Source organism: Antedon bifida, chromosome 1 (assembly GCF_963402885.1).
Source record: "Antedon bifida chromosome 1, ecAntBifi1.1, whole genome shotgun sequence".
NCBI lineage: Eukaryota > Metazoa > Echinodermata > Crinoidea > Comatulida > Antedonidae > Antedon > Antedon bifida.
The window spans coordinates 4,259,178-4,283,847 of NC_136226.1; the positions used below are offsets into that span (position 1 = coordinate 4,259,178).

General features: G+C 32.8%; 2 protein-coding genes across 6 annotated transcripts in view; both read right to left on the bottom strand.

Annotated features, from left to right (window-relative positions):
- LOC144838374 (uncharacterized) overlaps nucleotides 1-6,012 on the bottom strand; it is a 70,340-nt gene extending 64,328 nt beyond the window's left edge. For all 5 annotated transcript variants that reach the window (XR_013611630.1, XR_013611632.1, XR_013611628.1 and 2 more), the window contains exon 1: nucleotides 5,608-6,012. The gene's annotated coding sequence lies outside the window, so the exon portion shown is untranslated. The remainder of the gene's footprint in view (nucleotides 1-5,607) is intronic.
- Nucleotides 6,013-18,425: 12,413 nt separating this feature from the next.
- Nucleotides 18,426-20,369, bottom strand: LOC144852529 (C-C chemokine receptor type 6-like). The gene is made up of 2 exons (XM_078710402.1): nucleotides 19,135-20,369; nucleotides 18,426-18,601 (listed from the first exon to the last, which is right to left on the bottom strand). Exon 1 carries the CDS (start codon nucleotides 20,230-20,232, stop codon nucleotides 19,177-19,179), a length of 1,056 nt encoding a protein of 351 aa, XP_078566528.1. The 5' UTR covers nucleotides 20,233-20,369; the 3' UTR covers nucleotides 18,426-18,601; nucleotides 19,135-19,176.
- Between the last annotated feature and the right edge of the window lie 4,301 nt (nucleotides 20,370-24,670).

Below are 24,670 nucleotides of genomic sequence, written 5' to 3' on the forward strand. Positions count from 1 at the left end.
CCTGGACTGGTGGTACAGCATAGGCCTAGCGTTCTTAGCTAGTAGGGGGCCGTACAAAATGTATTGCTTTTAACAGCCATTTTAACCCAATAGTATTGTTATTATTATTATTATATTTCGTTAAACAATTAAATTAGAAGTTAAAATGTTATTTAGAGTTTCGGAAATTCCACTTATAAGTTTATTGAAACTGTATATATAAGGTTATTTGTAAATTATTTCTAGTCGTTCTCCGTAAATATGAAAATGCCAACTTTATCGTACTCAAAAAGTTAAGAAGACAGAATTTCACGCTAAGCTCCGCCCACTTTGTTAAAGCTCATGCATAAATTATTCATGAGCACCGTGCTGTGGCTTCCCGTCCAGTTTCGTAAAGTCTCTAATAAGCAACCACATACAACACGATCCTAAACGTATAAACATTAATTATTCTATAATATCGCCTTGTTCAATAAGATATACTCCTTTTGAGTATCAGGCCAATGACGTATAACATTTGAAATTCCATATGAAATTAATTTGTAGACTTTTAATGACATTTTAAGAACAGCAAATAAACAATTTTAATTTATGCTATTGAACTACAGTAGCACAACCAGTGATCTGCCTTGTCATACATTTAATTCTTTTGTTGTTTTTTTCATTTACATTCGCTGTAATTATATCGTTTTGCAAGACTTTTCTTTATTGGTATATTTATAATTATCATTGCTATCATGATTATTTTTCATCACTGGCATCATCATCATTCCAGCCATTATCACTAAACAGATCTACATGACACCAATGTTAAAACAAAATAGTTATTTAAACACTGTTTTATTTTTGTACACGAAGGAAACCTAACAAAAACACGTCATCTACTAAATTATTAGTTGTGAATATTATTATTTCATTATCTTACTTTCAAACTTTCAATAATAAATTCTTCATTGGAAATTAAACGTAATGATTAAAGCATAATTTTCCACATAGAACCACTTACTTACTTATTTTAAACACATCATTTATTTTTTCCGGATTTTGCTGTAGAAAATGTCAACAAATGCCTGTCTAAAATTTTCATTTACTACATTATATATCAAAGGATTTACAGAAAATATATATATAATCCCAGAATACATGAATACACAAACCAAAATTTATCCGATCCCAGAATACTATAATAGAATAGTATTCCAAACAAATTAAACGGTATCGTACAGAAAACATAAACGGTGACTGTCACAAAACCTGTCCAAAATATTTTCTTTTCAGATTTAGAACGTGGGTCAGTGTTGCATAAATTCGGCATTACTTTGCGGGATTTTCGAACAGAAAAGAGCATAAGTGAGTATAAAATCACCATAATTATAATCAAAATCATAGTTACAGTAAAGTTTAACGGCCACAAATCGTAATTAATAGTTTAATGTAACTTTGCTTGAAAAGACATATAGTTGCACAATATAAGTCGCCATTATGCATATCAGATAAAGACCGCACTACATACTTGTTTGTAAACAATCAGCAGTACACCATTCAACATCAAACTAACAATCCATATAACTATACATATTTTTACGGAGAGAGTACCGAATCCACTTGTTTTAAACTTACATGGTTTACTAACTGCCATATAACGTTCGATGGAAGCCACGTAATTGTTAAAATGCCTACATGCACGGAACTATTAGAAAAATAGCACAACAGTCCACATATCCAGCTGTGGCTTCCAACTAAATCAGTCGTAGAGAGTAAAAGAGGAAATGCTACTGGAATGAACTCGACTCTCCACACTGCAATTGGGGCCAAAATTAAATACAGCGTATCAACTATTGCTAAGTTGGCTAGATACACAGGTGTTATGCAACTTATTATAGCGCAATCATAGTAAACGCACTTGTACAGAAAAAAAAATTGTTTTTCTATACAGCATAGTGCAACATCTTTTCCAAGATGGCCCCAACGGAATGGATTTATTGAACGTCATATCCAAACCGCAAAATAAATACTAAAGAAAACAAAGCAATCGTCTACCAATCTCGAGTTCGCACTTCTCCATTGGTCAGCACGTGGTAGTCCAAACATAAATACACAAGATAAAAAAAAGCCCGACGACAAGTAATTTGTCATTAGAAAAAATCCCGACATATGACAGGATTTCAACTCAGGTATCATAACCACCAACTCCACCATAAAGCAGACGAACCTAGATATCTTTTCTACACAGTCCGAATGGCAGAGCAACCAGACGAAAATACATTAGGGAGAAACCTACAGTGGTAGAAAGACATCAGTATTAAATAGAGATTCTTTATTCAATTTCAATTCAAATTTATGTAACCACGGAGGCCTAGATCAACAGATGGCAATATTTGCTTATATTTTTACTGACATATTTAAGTGCTTAAGCAAATAACTTAAAATTATTTATCAAACCGTCTTAGCAGAAAAAATTGTCTTATTTAAATTTTACTTTGTGCATTCGCAAAAGTAAATTTTAGAGGGCAGGAAATTATGTCTTAGACTAAAAATCCTTGCTTTTACACATTAGCTTTTTTTCTCTTAGCGATGGCGGCGCTATAACATTCTATCTCCCAGAGCCATATATAGAGAGAGTTACGACTTTGCGTTCACGGATTTTAGAAAGTCACGTGGTGTGCACGCCGGCCATGTTTGTGTCCAACTATGCCTATGTAGCGTATGGAGTCGAGTCATTTGCTTAAAAAATGTATAACATTCACAAGGCTTTAAATATCGAATTTAATATCAAAACAATCAATTTGTTTAAAGGTTTTTGTTAAGATAATAACGAAATCATAAAGTTACTGCGAACATGATTTTAAACAACAAAATGTAAAAACAATGCATTACTATAGAGAATCGCTGTACAAACTAAACGCGCACGCGTAGAGCGTGCATGGAGCGCACAACCAGAGCCCTCCGAAATTGCTATTTTTGTTGTTTTAAATCATGTTCGCAGTAACTTTATATTTTTTTTATTATTTTAACAAAAACCTTTAATCAAATTGATTGTTTTGATATTAAATTCGATAATTAAAGCCTTTTGGACGTTATACATTTTCAAAACAAAAGGCTCAACTCCATACGCTACATAGGAATAGTTGGACACAAACACGGCTTCTAATCCATTCGAAGTCGTAACTCTCTCTATATAATATGGCTCTGCTATCTCCCAGAGCCATATTATATAGAGAGAGTTACGACATTGGATTATATAGTCACGTGATATGCAGATCAATTTGTGTCAAACTGGTCTCCGTTAATGCATGTAAAGTATAGGAGCAAGAAAATACTTTAAACCTTTTCTTATATTTAAAAAAATGTAATTGCACATTTTACGGTGAAATATCGACGTGCACAGCGTACAAGAATTACTTGCGGCAAATAATATTGCGCGCGCGTGCGCTAGTATACAAATAATGAATGTTTATGAGTGTAATGGTACAAATAATGGCATGAGGTGAATGATGAAAGGTTATATATCAACGAGGCGACAGCCGAGTTGATATTAACCTTTCATCATTCACCAAATGCCATTATTTGTACCATTACACGAATATAGAACATTCATTATTTGTTTTATATAACATCTAAATAGATTCTTGTCATTTGAATCAAATAAGGTAAGGTAGCCCTAGCCAAAGGCCTACATTTCATTCACATTGATTAAAAACAGTAACATTTGGTTTTTAATATTATATTTAATATTATATTTATATGGATTTTATAAACACACCTACTTTAGTGTTAATTATGTCAACAAACGACCAAACAATCTTAGGCCTAGCAAGGCTAAAACGCCTAGACTAGGCCTAGCCTAATAGAGCATGGCCTAGGCTAGACCTAGAGCCTACTAGTACTAGCTTGGCTGAAAGGCAAAACTTCGACAGACAATTGGAACTTATCTAGGCTAATTATGGTTTTTCCAACAATTCCACGTCTTGTAGGCATGTCCCCATTAATTAATCAAAATCCTAAAAACGATCTAAAGCTAATTTAAATGCCTTTTTGAATGAAATTAGTACATATATGTCCAAATCGTACACAAATATCTGCTGCTGTTGCATATCTCGCGGTGGTGTTTACAAATGAAACTGAGACCAGACGACAGGTGGCGCTGTTGTATTTCCCAGTACAGAGCCATATCATAGGGTAATTTGTGTACTAAATTTTTTTTCATCCGCGAAACGTTTTTTTTTTCGTACACAAAAATGTTTCAAAAAGTACTATTAAACGATCGTTTAATAGTGCGTACTATTGCACGCCATGTGACCCACAATCGTCCAATCAAATAACAGGAATTTATTTAGGTGTTATATAATACATTATAAAGTTCGATTGATTGATTTTGGAACGAAACATCCCATAACTACGTCCTATTAATAACAATTATGTAATATTTTCAATTCATAATGCATACTTTGATGACTAAATAAAATAATAAAGTGTCGTGGATATATTTGTTAATATATTGAATAGGGTATGAACAATATTAAAATAATAAAGGCAAATTATTACAAATGAAATGATGAACGAGTCTCTGAAAGTTTGTGTCAAAAACACACAGAGAGCCATATACTGTATAAAAAGAGGGGTGAATTTGTGTGTTTTTTGTATTGGTTCATGCTTTGATGTATTGCATGTAGGCACTAGCATTTATTCTTTTGTTATTATACACACAATATATATATGTTACCAAATTAATACCATTAATAAAATTAATTACTAAAATAGACAAAAAAATCTAAAAATAATGCATGAACTACAGGAAAACGCTATACAAAATAGACGCGCGCGCCCTCAGCGTGCGAATTCTTTGACACAAAATGGCTTCTAATTTTCAATGTCGTAACTCTTTATATATATGGCTCTGTAATTGTCCTAACCTCAATACCATGGTTATATAATTATTTACTGTATTTATTTCTATACCCATTTTGAACGTCAAAAGTCAAAGCAGAGAGGCAAAGAAGAAGTGTAGAAAATGAAAATGAATGATGAATGAGTTCAAATTTCGCCATGGATTCTCTAAACAGACGACCACATAATTTCTGAGTTTCCTGTGTTAATCCTAAATCTATACCAAAGACACTGCATCATAACAATACATATGTGCAAAGGACAAAAATGTTTTGTGTTGGAGTAGTCGTTTATTCCTTTTTGGAACCTATGTGAGACATTTGTCCCTAGATTAGGAACACCACTTAAATGGGAGGGGCACCATTCATTTCTATTCGTTATCGCTTGGTAAGAGAGAAAAAGTGGATTTAGTGACGTCATCATTTGCGGGATTTTTAAATGGGGCTTACCCAAAGGGGTAAATTTGTATTTTTTATTTGAGGCAAATAATTATAAATAAACTAATCAGAACAATTAATTGTTTGCCTAATGTTATACACTATGGAAGTATGATGCATTTTAAATGAAATCATACCAAAAACAGTATTAAAATTAATGTGAAATTATAAAGGTCGATTTGGCTGGAAAAATCTATATTGTGCGATGGCTAACTCACTAACTTTGATAAATGTTGTCAAGGAAGGGAATACTATAATACACATGTTAGTATGCCTAACCACCAAAATGATGTATTGTACTTACCTCACTTCATTTAGTATTTTGTAGCGTGAGTTTAACTTGTCCAATAAAATGATAGGCTTATCATCTTGAAAATAAAATATCCTTGGTAATTCCGATACAATTTATCCTCAGCGCCCGATACAACACAATTACGAAACTTCAGTTAAATGGAGCTATGGTGTTTTATAATAGTCAATCGATCAGTTTAACTTGCTATGCGTTTGCGACAGTATGTGGTATAACTATACATCTGAAATCTGTTATATAATAATAGTAGTTAACGACATGGAGTTTATAGATCCAATAGATCACACGACCACTTACGTCGGATTTAATAACTCTAATATGAATATGATCAGCTTAAATCTGTGTTATGCCCGGTGTGAAAACAGCCTTATAAAAAAACTGTTAAACATCGTACTATTCATTCAACGGCCAGCGAAAGAATGACGAGAACAAAAGGTTTACCACCAATGTCCATGAGCGCAACACCTGCCTATTATTACCCAAATCAGCTCCCATTCTAGAATGTTAATGAAATGTAGCCAGCGAAAAGGAATGACAATAATACCACAATACAGTATAAGAAAACAACAATCGTTGATCAGCAAACTTGTGCATCTGTATTTAGACCTATTTGTTATACCTATAATTTGATTATTTGAAGGTTTAAATGGCAAACTCAAAAATGTTGATATAAAGTTTGCAGTACACCATGTATTAAGTTCTGAAAGGAATTACTGTTGAGTTTCTCGACGCGGTTTTGATCAGTATACTTTGATCATTCCCAGGAATAAGAATGCTGGGAAACTGGATAATCGTAAACAGGTTACTCATGTTTTTGTGACGTTTTCAATTAAAGAGGGGACCCCAAGAGCGTGCATGGAGCGCACAGCCGGCCAGAGCCGTTAAATTAAATAGATTAAAGCTATTTTTGTTAAAATAATCAAAATAATGTTATTATTATTATTTTTTTTTAAACCTTTAGACAAATTGATTGTTTTGATATTAAATTCGATAGAAGAGGTGGATGACTTAGTTTATCTAGGATCATTTGGGCAAGAAAGATTTACATTTCCGCAACGATCAAATATGGACTAGTAGTAATAGTAAGCTGACAATTAAATATCTCCTAACCAAACCATACTGGTCTTGTTCAGAGCATGTGTAGAAAGAAATTCTACAGTACAGTGATTTGTATACTGTAGTAGCAAAACATAGGCAATGAAAAAAGACCTCCAGTACCGACGTGATAGCATCTACATGAGTATCTTAACGAAGTACAACATATTAAGAAGGCTGGAATTTACTTTTTAATCTTATCAATTCTATCCATAGTCAACCAACGTAAAACCACATGCGCAGGGCATTGCTATCGAGCAAAATCGTACCTGGCAAAATAACACCCGAACAACTACCCCACTAGGACAACTATCCCCTAGAACAACTATCCCCTAGATAACCACACCTCTCGTTATTTACTATCAGGTTATCTCTGATTAAACCGGTATGAGGATTGATTCCATGTACAGGTATGTCTAGAGGAAGTAGACAATATAATACAAGACAAACTATGTATGTATTTATTTAACATCTTTATATAGGATTACACAATCAGGTAAAAGAAAACCTGTTTTACATTTTGAAAATGTTTAGCTTTGTGAAAAAAAATGAGATCGATATATCCAGCTTTGAATGAAGTAATTGTTGGGGGAATATTTAATTTCAGTTGGTAGGTTATTCCATATTTAATTTTTTTATTTATTTTTTTATATTTTATTTTTATATTTTAATACTCTAAACTGTTATTGGTTAAGTACTACTGCACTAAGTAACTATCCTACTCCAATCCTACTTCACATTTAAGGTTACAGTACTGTTAAATTATTTAGGTACCCTTTGATTTACAAAACATTGTTTTATTGACTGTTAACTGGAACTGTTCAATCTATTAATCTGAATCGTACTGACAAAATACAGTAACCACATCCTTCCCTGATTGCTGGTATTTGTTTTAATATATCATGCTGAAAATAGCGATTACCTTTTTTTTCTTTTTTAATTTAAGAACATTTTGTGTCGCCTGTCTTGTTACCGTATTGCATCCTCTATGTGTACCATTCCGAGGAAAATGACGAATATAATAATACATTGATTGTGTAATGACTAACGACAAACTTAAATTGCAGACTTTTAAATATCTTGAGAGAATATCAAATCCCCGTAGAGAGAACTATGTTTTGGAGAAAATTCATTACAACTGTATTCTATACACTACAGTAAATTAAATTACAAATAATAAAACACAACCAGTATATTCCCAACGTGTATTATCTTGCTCTGTTTTCATTACATTCGATGGTAACATTTACAAAACAGATTTTTAGGTATATTTATTACATGATTACGTGTAATCTTTTTATCTTAACTACTTATTTAACAAGCAGGCTTATGAGCAATTGTGATCAAACAAAATAATGTAACATTATAATTTCATAAATTACTTTTATATTATTTTCAGCCATAACGGGTGACAGGTTCCATTTAATCGTGAAATATACCATTTAATTTGCTACGAATTTTTGTGTAGAAAACGTCAACAAATGCTCGTCTAAAACTTTCATTCACTGCATTATATATCAAGGGATTTACGGAAGAATTTATATATGTTCCAAAACGACAACATGTTGAGACCCAAAATATATCAGTAGAACGAATATTAAAAAAGTATAATATTCCAAACACGTAAAACGGTGCCATGCAGAAAACATAAACTGTTACTGTCACAAAAACTGTTCGGAATATTTTCCTTTCAGATTTAGAGCGTGAGTCGGTATCGCATGGATTTGGCACGATACTGCAGGATTTTCTTAGAGAATAGTAAATGAGCGAATATAAAACTAAAATGATGACAATTAACACCGTAGTGATAATAAATTGAACCGTCCACAGAATTTTACATAGTCTGAGTGTTTCGTAGCTGTTGTTAATAATACATACAGTTGCACGATTTGAGATATCGCTATACATATCAGGCCATGGAAAAATGACGGTTGCTCGATATGTATAAACAAATACTGCAGTGTTTACAGACAAACTAAAAATCCATATAATTACACAGACTTTCACACATCTTGAAAGAGTACCAAATCTACCTTTTTGATACTGGTAAGGTATACAAACTGCCATATACCGTTCAATGGAAAGCCAGAAAATGGTTAATATGGCTGCATGCCCAGCACTAAAAGGAAGGTAAACTAGAAGTCCACAACTCCAACTTCATTCGACATCAGAAGTATTATAATTTTGATTAAGAATAAAATCCTGATTTTTGTCTTTTTCAATAGGCGACACAATTAAATACAACGTATCAGCTATTGTCAAATTGGCTAGATACACGTACACTGATTTGCGCAGTTTACTTACTATAGGCCTAACGATAAACGTCATTATGTTTCCAAAAATACCAAAAGCGACAACAACATTAAACACATTAATCATCTTCTTCTCAAACTCTCTATTCAAGAACATAGCAATAGCAGTATCATATTTACTCAACTTAGACGTTGAATTATTGTTGTATTCAGATTCCGGTACATCAGAATAATATGATGAATTGTCAGCTGAAATTGACATCGTATTATTTGTTGTAATGTCCACATCCATCATACTCGTTTCTAAATTAACTTCTAGAGAGAGAAAGTTAGCTATTGCGACGAAAGCAACACAGCCTAGCGACCAGTCAGTTATGGTGCGGTTACAAGTTGTTTAGTAATATCGACCTTTGATTCTAAAGGAGCGTTTCGGGAAGTTCCGCTCCGGAGACGGATGCGGCAAATTGGTCAATAATCATAATCATAAATAATATAGATATGATGCGTGTTTTCTTGATATAGCACTGCTTCGCAATTTAATTTAAATGCAAATTCTTTTTTTATAATTACTATTATCAATTGTATATGTAATGTAATTGATGCACTTAATTCCAATGAACCACTTTCGATGTATATATATAAATCCAAAGGCAAGGGCTAGTGTTGCCCGAAAGCTCTGCTAACTTTCCTGCCTGTTTAACTTATCGTTTTGATTTTGCTTTTCGCTTTTTTATTGTATCTCCATTGAGATCCAGCCACTGATATCCACAGCATTGTCATTTTTTCAGTAATTTGACTTTGGATATATATATATATATATACATTATACATGATTGTAATCATCCTTATCACTGTCGGAATTATATTATAACAGTTCATAATTCTCCTCAATTCAAATTCATCTAACTTCTAATATTGTATATTACAAAATCAATCGTACTTATAGTGCAAACAAACTTCAGCTCAAAGATTTTAAAAAGCGGAAAGTTAATGGAGATGACAAGTTATGATGACAGTAATGTCGTGTTTACGCAGCCATAACAAATTCGGTTAATTGTTTTAGTGCGCATACTCATTCATTGTCGTAACACCGAGCGCGCAGCAATTCGGGTCAAAGGTTAAAGATTATCGCATTTATCGGATACGGTAGTTATCTGATTTGAATGAGATAAATATCGGTTAATGTTCTTGACCGGAATCAATTAAATCGCGTTTAACTTGATCAGTTAATTATTGGTTAATTCTTGGCTCAGAAAACACGGCCTAAAACATCTCCTAAAATTGTGTTTGCATATTATGTAATAGATACAGACTAACTATGACTGTTACAACAAACTACCAAAAGTGTCTCTTCTATGCATAATTTAATATTAAAAAACTTAACTTTACTTAAACAATGGTTTATAAAATTTGGCAAAAACAAAACACAATATTACTCTGTACACATATATCAGGCAAAGAAAGAATTCGTACACTAGTACACAACAAGTATTCCCCGATACACTTTTACGAATCTTGAGACAGTACCAACTGTACTTGTTTTGAACTTAAATTTCTTCAAACTTAAATTTAATCAAAAAAGAAAAACAAAGAAAAACAAAGAAAGAAAACAAAAAAAGAAAGTAACAAGAAACGAAAAAGGAGAAAAAGACAATTTACTGTAGTAGTAAAATGCATTGCAGTAAAATATAAAATATTTCGTTCCCCAAATCAGACTACATTTTACGTGACAATGTGGTTCAAATGTATTTTTTATTGAAATAAGTATTTCGTGTCCTTCCAAATTATTTCATCACTATAGCATATTCTATGTTTTCAACATAAAACCATTTTACCCCAAAAAAATCGTTCTGTTATTGAATTAAGAAATCATTACGAACTGTGTCTTCGAAATTAATTATTCAATCAACAAAATTTCGAATTTATTGAAGTTTACTTCAATATTTAAATAACACTATATTGAATAATTCATTACCTTCCTTCATTTAATTAAAACGTATTGTAACGACTACAGGTATATTACAGCATAATTATTATTTTTTTTAATTATGAGTGCTTTTAACTACATTATTTTATACAACACACTAATCAATATTGTTATTATATTATGTATATGTTGTTTTTAGAGTAGGCCTATGAGGGTATTTTACATTAGGTCTGCCAAATACTACACCCATCACAATGTTATCTTTTTGTGTGGAACCTTTGAAAGGATAATCAAGAATTGGGTCGGGAACACAATTCTATTTTGAGAACGGAGAAGGCGGGTTTTAGAACTCTTTGATCAACACGCTCTCTGTTAACACGATCACATTAAGTTGAAGACAATTTTCTTATTTTTCCATCACCAATTTCCATTCTAACACAGCTTTTTTACAAGTAAGTTTTCTAACAATCCGGCACCTTACGCGACACAACTCAGTTACTCATAATTTTCCACGACTACAAATACAGCCCTTTCCGTTATGGAAAGTCTACCTATGTACTGTATGTGGTAACGTGAGTGCATTTTAGGGTGTGTCCAGGCTACTGGTGTGATTCCAGTTTACACGAGGGCCAACTGTACTAATGTTCGGTCGCCATTGTGATTTAACACAGGTTTTTTCGACTTTATACATATATCATTATATATATTTATATATATATATTTCTGTATACTTTACACATAATTATTCTCTTATATGTCGTGCGATGAATGACTCGCACAAAAACGTGTATACATTTAAATATAATGATAAATCATGTTTGTTTTCTCCGAATCCTACTACATAAAACGTCATCAAACGCTCGTCTAAAACGTTTATTTGATACATTATATATCAACGGATTAAAAGACGAATTTAAAAAAGTTCCGAAACGACAGATATGAAAAAGCCAAGATATATTTGAACTAAAAATACTTAAGAAGTATAATATTCCAAAAACATAAAAAGGGGTCATGCAGAAAACATAAACAGTCACTGTCACAAAAACTGTCCAGAATATTTTTCTCCCGGATTTCGAACGTGGGTCGGTCTCCTGTGAATTCTGCACGAGATTGCGTGTTTTTCTTACAGAATAAAGCATCAATGAATATAAAATTATCATAATCATAATTAACACGATAGAAATAGTAAATTTCAGTGTCCACAAAATTGTACATATGTTATTGTAGCTTTGCTTAATAATACATATAGTTACACGATTTGAAATACCTCTATACATATCTGGCCAAGGAAGAATGACGGACACTCGTCGTTGGTAAACAAAATCTACAGTATTCACCGACAAACTGAAAATCCATATAATTGCACAGACATTTACAGATCTTGAGAGAGTACCAAATTTACTTGTTCTAAACTGAAAAGGTCTACAAACTGCCATATAACGCTCACTAGAAAGCCAACTAATCGTTAAAATGTGTAGTACTATTAGAAAAATAACTCAACAGTCCACACACCAAGTTGTTCTCTTTCACTTCTTCATCAATCGTAAAGGAAACCGGAATGAAACCCTCAATTGTCCATGTTTCAATAGACGACACGATTAAATACAACGTATCAGATAGTGTTAAATTGGCTAGATACACATAGACTGATGTGTGTAATTTACTCACTATAACGATAAATGTCATTATGTTTCCCACAATGCCTAAAGTGACAACAACAGGAATGATATTGTAACGTAAAATCGTCTCCAAGTCACTAGGAAGGAACATATCAGTGAAAGTATTGCATTTACTGGTGTTATGAGTTGAATTCCCGCATTCGGATACATTATATAACGTATTGCCGGTTGAAAGCGACATAGTGTTTTGTACTTAGTCTATCGAAATGATATGTGACGACATTTTAAACAGTGTTAAGCTCAGCACCACACACGCTATTGATGTTTAATGTAATGTTAATCCACAGCGTGAAACACACAGCAAACAACGAAATATTTTTCCCGAATATTTTACTATTATTTACATTTTAACAATATCATATCCAAAGTGTTAATATGCGTATAAGGCCAGTATACACCGTTTACTAGACTGTTTGGTCGATCGATTTACCGTTCTTCGTCTACTTCCCGAACGAACGCTCGCTATCGGTTTGTATACAACGTTGACTCCCACTGCACTATTAAAAAGTACAATATTGCTGTTTACTTATCTACTAAATATTACTTTGACAGCAGATTAATGTTTAATAATACACTTATGAATAATTCATTATGCTTTTTACGAATTATTGATTAATAATTTAAAAAAACATTTAATTTCCTGCGGATTCTGAAATAGAAGACGCTCGTCTAAAACTGTTATTTAGCGCATTGTATATCAGAGGATTCACAGATGAATTTAAATATTCACCAAGGCGAACAACTTCTATCCAGAGACTGTTTTAATTATATCCACATTACGTATGCTATATACAAGTAGGAACGGTGTAATACAAACAACATAAACTGTGGTGGTCACAAAAACTGTTAAGAATAACTTCTTCTCAGATTTAAATCTGAGATCGGTTCTTCCTTGAGGAGTTTGTATCGATAAGGGAGTAGCAATTCTGGATTGTTTTATTGAATAAATCATAAGCGAATATAACAATCACACATAGCGAATGAATATACAGACACGATGGAAATGTCACCTCCAAAAATGTAACACAAAATTAGTCTAATTTATCTTCCTTCCTATATTTAATTAAAACGTACTATAACCGATCGCGGTATATAGCGTAACTGCTTAAAATTAAAAGAAATGTGAATAGTATTGGGATACTAAAAATTCCATATTGTGGTAGTTAGGTTTTTCTAATGATGAAATATAACATTTAATTTCCTGCGAACTTTGATGTAGAAGACGTCAACAAATGCTTTTCTAAAACTTTCATTTACTACAGTATATATCAAAGGATTTACAGATGAATTTAGATATAATCCCAAACGAAAAATATTCAAAAACAACGAAAGTGCATTATATCCAAGATTATAAAAAAGGAAAAATATCCCTAACATATAAAACGGTGTAATGCAGATAACATAAACTGTGACTGTCACAAAAATTGTCCAGAATATTTTTCTCTCAGATTTTGAACGTGGATCGGTCTCGCATGAATTGGGCACGGTATTGCGGGAGTTTCTTAAAGAATAGAACATACACGAATACAAAACTACAATAACCACAATTAACACTATAGTGACCGTAAAGTTAATAATCCAAAAAATGTCATAAAGTTTTTGGTAGCCTTGTCTAATAAGACAACCAGTTGCACGATTTGAGATACCTCTATACATATCAGGCCAAGGAAGAATGACGGATACTCGTTCGTAAAACAACACATCTGCAGTATTTATCAGCAAACCGAAAATCCATATAATTGCACAGATTTTTATGGATCGTGAGAGAGTACCAAATCCACTTGTTTTAAACTGATAAGGTCTACAAATCGCCATACAACGTTCAACAGAAAGCCAGAATATAGTTAAAAGGCCTACATGTACGGCACAATCGGGTAAGTAATCCAACAGCCCACACATCCAGTTATTTCCTACTTCATCAATCGTATATGGAACAGAAATTAATTCAGTTGTCCATACAGCAATGGGTGCCACAATTAAATTCATTGTATCAGCTATTGCCAAATTGGCTAGATACACGTACGCTGATGTATGTAGTTTTATCACTATAACGATGAATGTCGTCATGTTTCCGACAATTCCAAAGGCGACCAGAACAGGAATTATATTGTAACGTAAAATCCTCTTCCAGTCACTAAGACGTAACATGTCTATGCAGGAATCATAGTCAGTGGTGTTAAATGTTGAACACCCGTATTCAGATGCATCATAGGATGCATTGTTGACTGAAAGTGACATTTTCTTTGTTTTTTTTTAAATATTTCCAAACTAAAAATCGCAAGTAAAATGTTGTTTCTAATTAAAGATACATGTAATCACTGAGTGGACTGACTGGATCGCAATAAAGAATTGATGCGCTTGTTGTGTGTACGTACACAATTCAGAATTAGAGAGGTTTCGCAATCTTACGAATACGATAACGAAAACGGATACGTCACGCACACGTATTCGTTTTCGTAAGCCAGTAAAAATCTGTTTCGCAGGGCAACGAAATATTGAGGGCGCCGTCCAAAATATGACTGCGGTAAATTTGAGCGAAGCGCAGGTACGTGTTGATGCTTGGCTACCTAGGCCTAGCGTAACATCAAAGCGAGTGAGGACTTTAAAAACTGCTATTTATCAAAATTGACCTGGCATTTTAGTAAATTACTTTAGTAAATTACTTTCAATACATCTATAATTATATTATAATCATGAATCATTCCTGATTCAAATGCAAAATGTGCAAAATAGATCAAAAACTATACTTGTTTTGTAGTTACGAATATGACTGGTGATATTCGTCAACACGAATACGCTTTACCTGTTATAAGTTCTTTGGCTTTACGAATATGAAATGGGGATCAGCTCAAAAGTTTCACAAATGTGTGACGTATCCGTTTTAGTTATCGTATTCGTAAGGTTGCAAAACCTCCCTATTGCTGCGATATTCGAAACGTATTAATAGTCCAGGGAGTAAGGGAAAAGTAACTACTTAATTAAAAGACGTATAATATTCAAATATCAAAGTTAATGAAATATTCGTAGTCGTAGTAGTAAACCATTCGTCATGTTCTGTTACACAATGAGTTTCAAGAATTACAGCTTTATGATATACTTAATTCTTATACAAAGATATAAATACCATCTTATACACGAGAGAAGATGTAATAAAATACTTACTAATAATTCATTATCTCACGGCTTACGAACTTCAATTATATTGAATAATAAACAATCTTCAATCTTTAATTAAAAAGAATATTTGCTAGCCACATAGGCCTACTATTATTGATTTTCCCATTACCTAATCCACATTTTGTAATAAACGGCGTCATAAATATTACGTAAACCTAACTGTAACGTAAACAAAAACTGTAACGAATGTTTCTTTCTCAGATTCAATTCTGGGATCAGTTCCTTGAATATTTGACACCGGTACGGCAGTAATGGTATGGGATTTTCTTAATGAATAAAACATAAACGAATATAAACATATCACAATGACAATTAGTATCATGCTGAACATATTGATTATCTTGAAATGCCGTAGCCAATCATTGATTCTGGTTTGTGGGACAACATTCAATATTATACAAATAATGAATGTTTTATATTCGTGTAATGGTACAAATAATGGCATGAGGTGAATGATGAAAGGTTATATATCAACGAGGCAACGCAAATAAAAGGTAGCCCTAGCCAACCCTACATTTCATTCACATTGATTAAAACAGTAACTTTTGGTTTTTAATATTATACTAAATGTTATATTTATATGGATTTTATAAACACACCTACTTTAGTGTTAATTATGTCAACAAACGACCAAACAATCCTAGGCCTAGCAAGGCTAAAAGGCCTAGGCTAGACCTAGTAGTAGCACTAGCTTGGCTGAAAGGCAAAACTTCGACAGACAATTGGAACTTATCTAGGCTAATTATGGTTTTTTCAACGATTTCACGTCTTGTAGGGATGTCCTCATTATTTATTCAAAATCCTAAAAACGATCTAAAGCTAATTTAAATGCCTTTTTCAATGAACTTAGTACATATATATCTCCAAATCGTACACAAAAATCTGCTGCTGTTGGAACAGAGGCAGGACAACAGGTGGCGCTGTTGTATTTCACAGTAATTTGTACACCAGATTTTTTTCATCCGCGAAACGTTTTTTTTTTTCGTACTATTGCACGCCATGTGACCCACAATCGTCCAATCAAATGACAGGAATTTATTTAGGTGTTATATAATATAAATCCAAAGGCAAATTACTAAAAAAAATGACAATGCTGTGGGTATCAGTGGCTGGATCTCAATGGAGATACAAAAAAAAAGCGAAAAGCTAAATCAAAACAATAAAGTAAAACAGCCAGAAAAGTTAGCAGAGCTTTCGGGCAACACTAGCCCTTCATCAGTGCAAGTGAAGGCATTTGGATAACGTCATAGTATAAGAACTGGCAAGTGCTGCCTGGGTGGACAGTTATATAATATACAAACACTGAATGTTTATGAGTTGGGTCGTGAGAATATTTCATGAGTTGAAAGATTGACTGCTGTCGCTGCACATCCGATAGAGTCGAAAATCTTCAAAACTGTTTGAATGGAAAGAAACACAATTTCGGGGTCAGTTTAAAATTGAAGAAATTGAGGGAATTTTCATGAATTTCGTGATATCCTTTACATAAACGAATTTTACTTTGTGCCACAATTAAATTATATTGCCAAATTTGCTAGATAGGCATCATTTATACCAAGTTTATCTGGCAACCGTTTCGTTTCGTGTTCCAAGAATGTTAATTTCGTTATAAATGTAATTATGTAAAAGGTTAATCATAACAATAATGTGCATGAAAGTAACGCTCGTGCTAATATTTACAAACATTGGTTTATTATTACATTTATTACTATGCTTTTTACATCATCAAACAATAATAATGATGTTTACTTGTCTGCAAATCGTGTTAACATTTTACTGTTTGTAAACTAAAGTTTATAGAGTGCGTCCTCCGTAATCAGCTATTACTGGGATATTGAATGATTAACTAGACAATTGTACAATATTTGTTGACTGAGAGACCAGAATGTAAGTCATTATTTAAATTCAAAAACATTTATTGTCCAATATTCATTAAAAAAAATTGACATTTTTTGTTTGACATACTACTAAACACACAAAAGTACGGAACAAGCACAAGATATAAAAAATATCATATAGCCTATGATTTTAATGGTTAATGATAAACATACATTTATACACAACATAATGTTGCCGATAATACCAAACGGGATCACAATATTAGTCACACATTGAAACAGGTGGAGTATTTTGTCCAAATCATAATAATAATATAGACTCATGTTATACATTGAACTCCCGTACATAGATACTTCACATCAATCGATGTAATACAAACAAACATAAAGTCTTACAAAAATCTCACTTTTCTTTAGTGGCTGGTTGTCCTAATGTGATGGAGTACGGTAGCTTTAGGAGTAAGTACTACAACGTGCCGTATCACGTACAGTATATCCAAGTTTATCTGGCAAACAATTGATTTGTCTATTAAAAGTACATTGTGAACATTATGATGTAAATAATAATGGATGTACAGGCTATCAATGTCTGTCTATCATTATATAGTTCACTGCATGACAAAATTAAAAGTTTCAATTGAAAGGCTACGATATCTTTACTAATTTGAATTACTTAATTGCCCCATATCCAGAACTCTTCATGTTTTTACGTTTATTTCTTCTAAAGAAGCGATTGTTTCCGTTTCGTTTACGTCCTTACGTTGCGTCTCTAGTGGGAACCAATCATTATACATCCAGCACTCTTTATGATTATTTATATTATGTTTTATGTTATTAAGAAGAATGAATGCCTTTCCTTATAAAATATTCGTGACGATGCTGTTGAGAATAAAAGATAAACGTATATACCAGATAGCAACTCTGACAACAATTTACAAGTACAAAAACCAATTCAAAGAATAATAAACATTTAAAATGCTGGCTGCGGATTCGAAGTTTCTTTTAAATCTTGGTGTATTTCTTCTTATTCTTAACGTTTTCCGTCTTCCGACATTACTTTCCACAATTTGTTTCCATTTTTGTCTGTTTATGGCAGGATGGTTTGTTATTGTGTTAGTGTCTACATGTCCGTGTAAGTCTTTCTTTATTTGATTCATCCAGTTATTTCTTTCATTTCATTTCATTTCATTTCTTTATTCGACAACAAGCGGTCCAGGGGTTGCGACAGCAACAGAGCGCCATAACACATTTGTGTCCGCAACCCCTGTAACATACAACTTAATACAAGTTAAAAATGAATAAAAAATATACAGATTATATTACACAATTTAAAATACACCTAAACAATTAAAATAAAGTTAGCGATTATCAAGCAGATATTTTTTCAATTTTGACAGAAAATTTTTCAAAGGAAGAGTAACTTGGTCTTGGTCTTCCTATGGGTCGTTTTACTTTCCTGTTAGTTTCCTTCATTGTTTGTTTGATTGGGGTATCATCCGGTAATCTAATTATGTGTCCATACCATTTTAGTCTTCATTTTAGTTGCTGTATACAATTAATTGATAATACATTGTATGAATACTTCATTATGTTATTTAAGAACTATTAACTAATGGGAATAAATTATTTAACTTTCTGCGAATTCTTTTATAGAAAACGTCAAAAAATGCTTGTCTAAAATTTTTATTTACCACATTATATATCAGAGGATTCACAGATGAATTTAAATATACACCAAGACGAAGAATATTTGTTACCCACATACTGATACTGAATGTTCTATAACCTACTCTAAATACCATAAACGGCGTTATACAAGCAACATAAACTGTAACTGTCACAAAAACTGTAACGAATGTTTTTTTCTCAGATTTAATTCTGGGATCAGTTCCTCGAAGATTTGGTGCCGGTACGGCAGTAATGGTATGGGACTTTCTTAATGAATAAAGCATACACGAATATAAACATATCACAATAAAAATTAGTATCATGATGAAAGTAGCTTGTATCTTTGAATACATTTTGTACTCTAGCTTATGAACGCACCATGTTAGTTTATTTGAGACACCTCTATACATATCAGGCCAAGGAAGAATGACGGATACTGGTTTGTAATACAAAAACACTACAGCACTCACAGATAAACTGATAATCCATAAAGTTACACAGATTTTTACGGATCTTGAAAGTGTACCAAATCCACTTGTTTGAAACCAATAAGGTCTACAAACTGCCATATAACGTTCAATAGAAAGCCAGAAAATCGTTAATATAGCCACATGAAAAGCACACTCAGTTAGATAAATCAAATAAACGCAGAAAAAATTATCTATTTCTTCAATCTCAATAGAAAATTGAAACAGGTTTTCGCCTTTCCATATTCCAATAGGCGCTGTAATTAGAAACAACGTATCAGCTATTGCCAAATTGGCTAGATACACGTACACTGACTTGCGCAGTTTACTTACTATAACGATAAACGTCGTTATGTTGCCGATTACGCCCAGAACGACAACAATATGAATCGCATACTTAACCCAATATCTCTCAAAATCTCTATTCAGGAAAATATCGATGTAATCATCATATTGACCCGTTTTAAACGTTGAGTTCCCGTATTCAGCTACCGGTATACCTTGTGATGTTGTCATTTTATTTCTAAAATGTTGATATATAAATAAAATACATAAATGTCTTCGCAAATCTGATTAAAGCGACGATGACTGAAATAGCTAAGTAGATAGATAAGTTTGTTTGACTTGTTTACAAGCAATAATGCTCTGCTCAACTTTTCTTTAGTGCCTGTTAGTCGCAATACTTTTTAGTATAACAGAGATGTAGGTATACATATATATAAGTATATACCGAGTTCATCGTTTAAAACGCGGACGTGGTAATTGCGAGCAAAATTCAATTCAATTGTTATAATATTGAGTCCTCGTGATGGGGCGTGAACATTGCACACTTGTCATTGAATTGTCGTAGCCAATCACTGATTCTGGTTTGTGGGACAACATTCACAATTATACAAACAATGAATGTTTATGAGTTGGATGGTGAGAATATTTCATGACTTGAAAGATTGACTGCTGCACACCCGATAGAACCGGAAAATCTTTAAAAATGTTTGACCGAGAAACCGAGATGTGTTTATTAAGAAGTGGGCTACTTCAATAAAATTTATTATCATTATCTGCAAAAAAGTTAATGAATTATTTGTAGTCGTAGAATTAAACCATTATTTGTGTTACAGAATACCTTCCAAGAATTACAGCTTTTATAATACTTAATACTTTTACAAAGATATAAATGACATCTGATAGATAAGAAGATGTAATAAAACACTTACAAATAATTCATTATCTCCAAGCATACGAATATAATTATATTGAATAGTAAACAATCATCAGATAATTTAATTATAAAGTTTAAAAATAAACGATTCCCGGTATAGCGTAATTATTAATATTTTTTTATTGAAACAGCATTTTGATATTAATTGCTTTTTTAAACTTTAAATTATTCATTATTTTAGATGGTACAGTTAATAATTATCAATAGACAAGTTTCATGTTTGGAAATTGAAAACCGTATATAATATATTCATATAATGAAGGAAATGTTAGTACTAAACTAAGCGGAAAACTGCGTAGCTTGTCCACGTAGAATCTGTATCTATCGTGAGCGGAAACCGCCGCTCCGCGTTGTATGTCGTCATTGTAAATTTAATTGGCCTTTATGCTCAGCAACAGACACGCGATCGAAGTGAAAATCGCAGATATTTGTAGTATAGAAAACTGTAAAAAGGGGAGAATCTTCTCGCGGTTCGCGCCGCATTCGTCTGGTGAAAAAATACTCTGAATCCAACACACTACTTAATGTCTGGTTCTACAAACATGATTTTCTTAATGATGTGATTATTTAATTACTAACTAATCGCTACTTTACTTTTTCTTCCGGATCCTGCAGAAAAAACGTCAACAAATGCTTGTCTAAAACATTTATTTATCACACTATATATTAAAGGATTTAAAGATGAATTTAAATAAATTCCTAAACGACAAACATTTAAAAACCAAGATACATCCGATCCAATGATATTATAATAATATAATATTCCTAACACATACAAAGGTGTCATGCAGAAAACGTAAATTGTGACTGTAACAAAATTTGTCCAGAAAATTTTCCTCTCCGATTTAGAACGTGTGTCGGTCTCGCCAGAATTTTGCATAATGTGCATAAAACTACAATAACAATATTTAACACTATAGAAATAGTAAATTGCATCGTCCACACAATTATGCATAGTTTATAGTAGCTAGTTTTAATAATACAAATAGTCGCACGGTTTGAGATACCTCTATACATATCAGGCCATCGTATACGCGTAACAAAAGAATATTTAGCGCTCGCGTACTAGATCCCCGATAAATTCTAGCGTTTCCATAGAATCGCTACGCTCTGTCGTGTTGCGATTTTATGGAAACCAGGCTTTACAGGAGTAACCAAATTTAAGAAACAAATTTACCGTTAACTTTCTATTGTCGATCGTTGTCGTTCTGGTGTGTAGTAGGCTTTAATAATCTCTTTACTAAATTTCGTCTGTGAATAATTTTGTTCGCAAATGGTCACGCCCGCTTTTTAATAGACACATCGTCTGCCAGATGAAATTGGTATATTAACCTACGTGCAGTTTATTTGGAAACTAAGACATCTTATTTTGAAAGCAAGAATACAGTCATCGCATACGGTATATAGGCATTCTTTTAATTTCGAAACAAAGGAACTTCTGAAAGACAGTATGAATATTTCAGGTCTAATATTTAATACAAGTGACTATGATGCGTTTATTGATATATTCCTTCCAAGTGACTGGGAAAAGGTTTTTCGCAGTATTTTTGCTGTTCTTCTTGCTTTTGGTATTGTCGGCAACATAATGACATTCATCGTTATAGTGAGTAAATTACACACCTCAAGCCTGGTTTCCATAAAATCGCTACACGACAGAGCGTAGCGATTCTATGGAAACGCTAGAATTTATCGGGGATCTAGTACGCGAGCGCTAAATATTCTTTTGTTACGCGTATACGATTCATCGCCGACAAAATCGGCAAAGTTGAACATGGTTGAACATGGTTGAACTGCGATGAATCGGGGAGTCTTCCCGATTGCGTCGGCGACATCTGCGCGTGTAGCGATTTTAATGGAAACGCTGTAGCGACTTTATAGAAACCAGGCTTTACACAAAATAAAAGAAACTTGACAAATGTTCATCCTCAAACTATTGAATTGTGACGTTATTTGATTGGACGCGTGGCAATATTATTTTCATCAAAAGCAGCATAATGATTATCCTATGAATAATTTAATTACCTTCCTTTCGAATTATAATTTAAGATTAGTACATTTAATCAAGAACTACGATAAATAATTATAATATTTATATAGAAGCTAATGTTAACCATATTATTTTAGAGGGTGCTAATATTTTATTAAAACTTTACGCAGTTTGTAGGCTAATAGACTTGTTTAAAGACATAGTTGCAAGATTTGAGATATATCAATAAATATCAGGCCAGGAAGAAGACGGATGCTCGTTCGTAAATTACAAAATATACCTATTAGCCAGACACAGACTTTAAAAGATCTTGAGAAAGTTCAAAATCTACTTGTTTTTACCTGGTAAGTTCTAAAAACTGCCATATAACATTCAATTTACATTTTTCTTTATTGAAAACACAAGAAGATTTGATGCACGTTTTAACGAATTAAGATTCTGTCTTACCAGGGAATAATTAATGTAATGTAATTTAACTCTTCCCTGGTCATACCAGTTCATATTTTTAAGTACCCGGATGCATTATTTTTTTCCTATCCAATTAAGCCAGAAATCATGAATAAATCATTACCTCTCTGCATGCTTATATAGCGCCCTCTATAATGTTCCATATTATGTCATAATTATTCTAATGAATTATTCATGATTTCTGGCTTAATTGGATAGGAAAAAAAATAATGTTAACCGGATTCTAGAATTGCTATTGTTGTAACCTAAACTCTTCTTAAAGTCTACGTCTCCTACACTGTGAGCGGACTAGTAGAGGCAGGGGAGTCCCTCTAGCCTAGGCCTACATCAGGAAATTGTTATGTATAATTTATGATGTTGGCCTAGAATTGGTAGGTACCTCTCTCAAATAGTTTGTTTAACAAGTTTCAATGGGTATCTTCTTCTAAGATCCAATAACATAAGTTATTTTAACTGTTTCATTTTTTTTTCTCCAAGATTCATCATTATCATTTCAAATTGATCGTTTTCAAACGATCGTCGTTGAACTACTGTAGCTTCGAATAACGTCGACTGGAAAACAGGCTTTTTAAGGAGGAACATATCAATGAAAGCACCATATAGTCCTATTGACTCGTGTTAGATGTTGGATTTCCGTGTTCAGATATATCAGGGACTGCATTGGCCAGTGAAATATTTCCTGTTTTACAATTTAAATATATATACTTGAATACAATAAAAGTACGGCAACGGCAAGTATTGGCAACAACAAATGTGATACCACACGTGGTGGTCATGTCAGCGGTTATATCAGTTCTTTAATTAAACATAAACTTTAAGCTCAAATACTTTATACTCAAGCTAGGCCCTACTTTATCTCAAAGCGAGGTGATAAGAAGAAAGCTATGGCGATGATGATGAATAATTTATTCTTCTATGGATGTGAATTCCCGAAAAAATTTTTAATTTTTTGATAGACAAATGGTGTCAACGATGAAACATATCAATTAATTTCTGCCGGATAATGTTATAGAAAACATCAACGAATGCTTGTCTGAAATCTTTATTTACTAAATTGTATATTAACGGATTTACTGAAGAATTTAAATATGTTCCCAAACGACAAATATTCAAAAGCCAGGACACATTACATTCAAGAATACCAAACAAGTACAATACTCCAAATAAATATAACGGTGTCATGCAGAAAACATAAACTGTGACTGTGACAAAAACTGTCCAGAACATTTTCCTCTCAGATTTCAAACGTGGGTCGTTCTCGCTTGAATTTGGCATCATTT

Bases quoted from the DNA above. Each gene is read 5' to 3' on its own strand.
- LOC144852529 (XM_078710402.1), bottom strand. From the start codon at position 20,232: ATGACAACATCACAAGGTATACCGGTAGCTGAATACGGGAACTCAACG.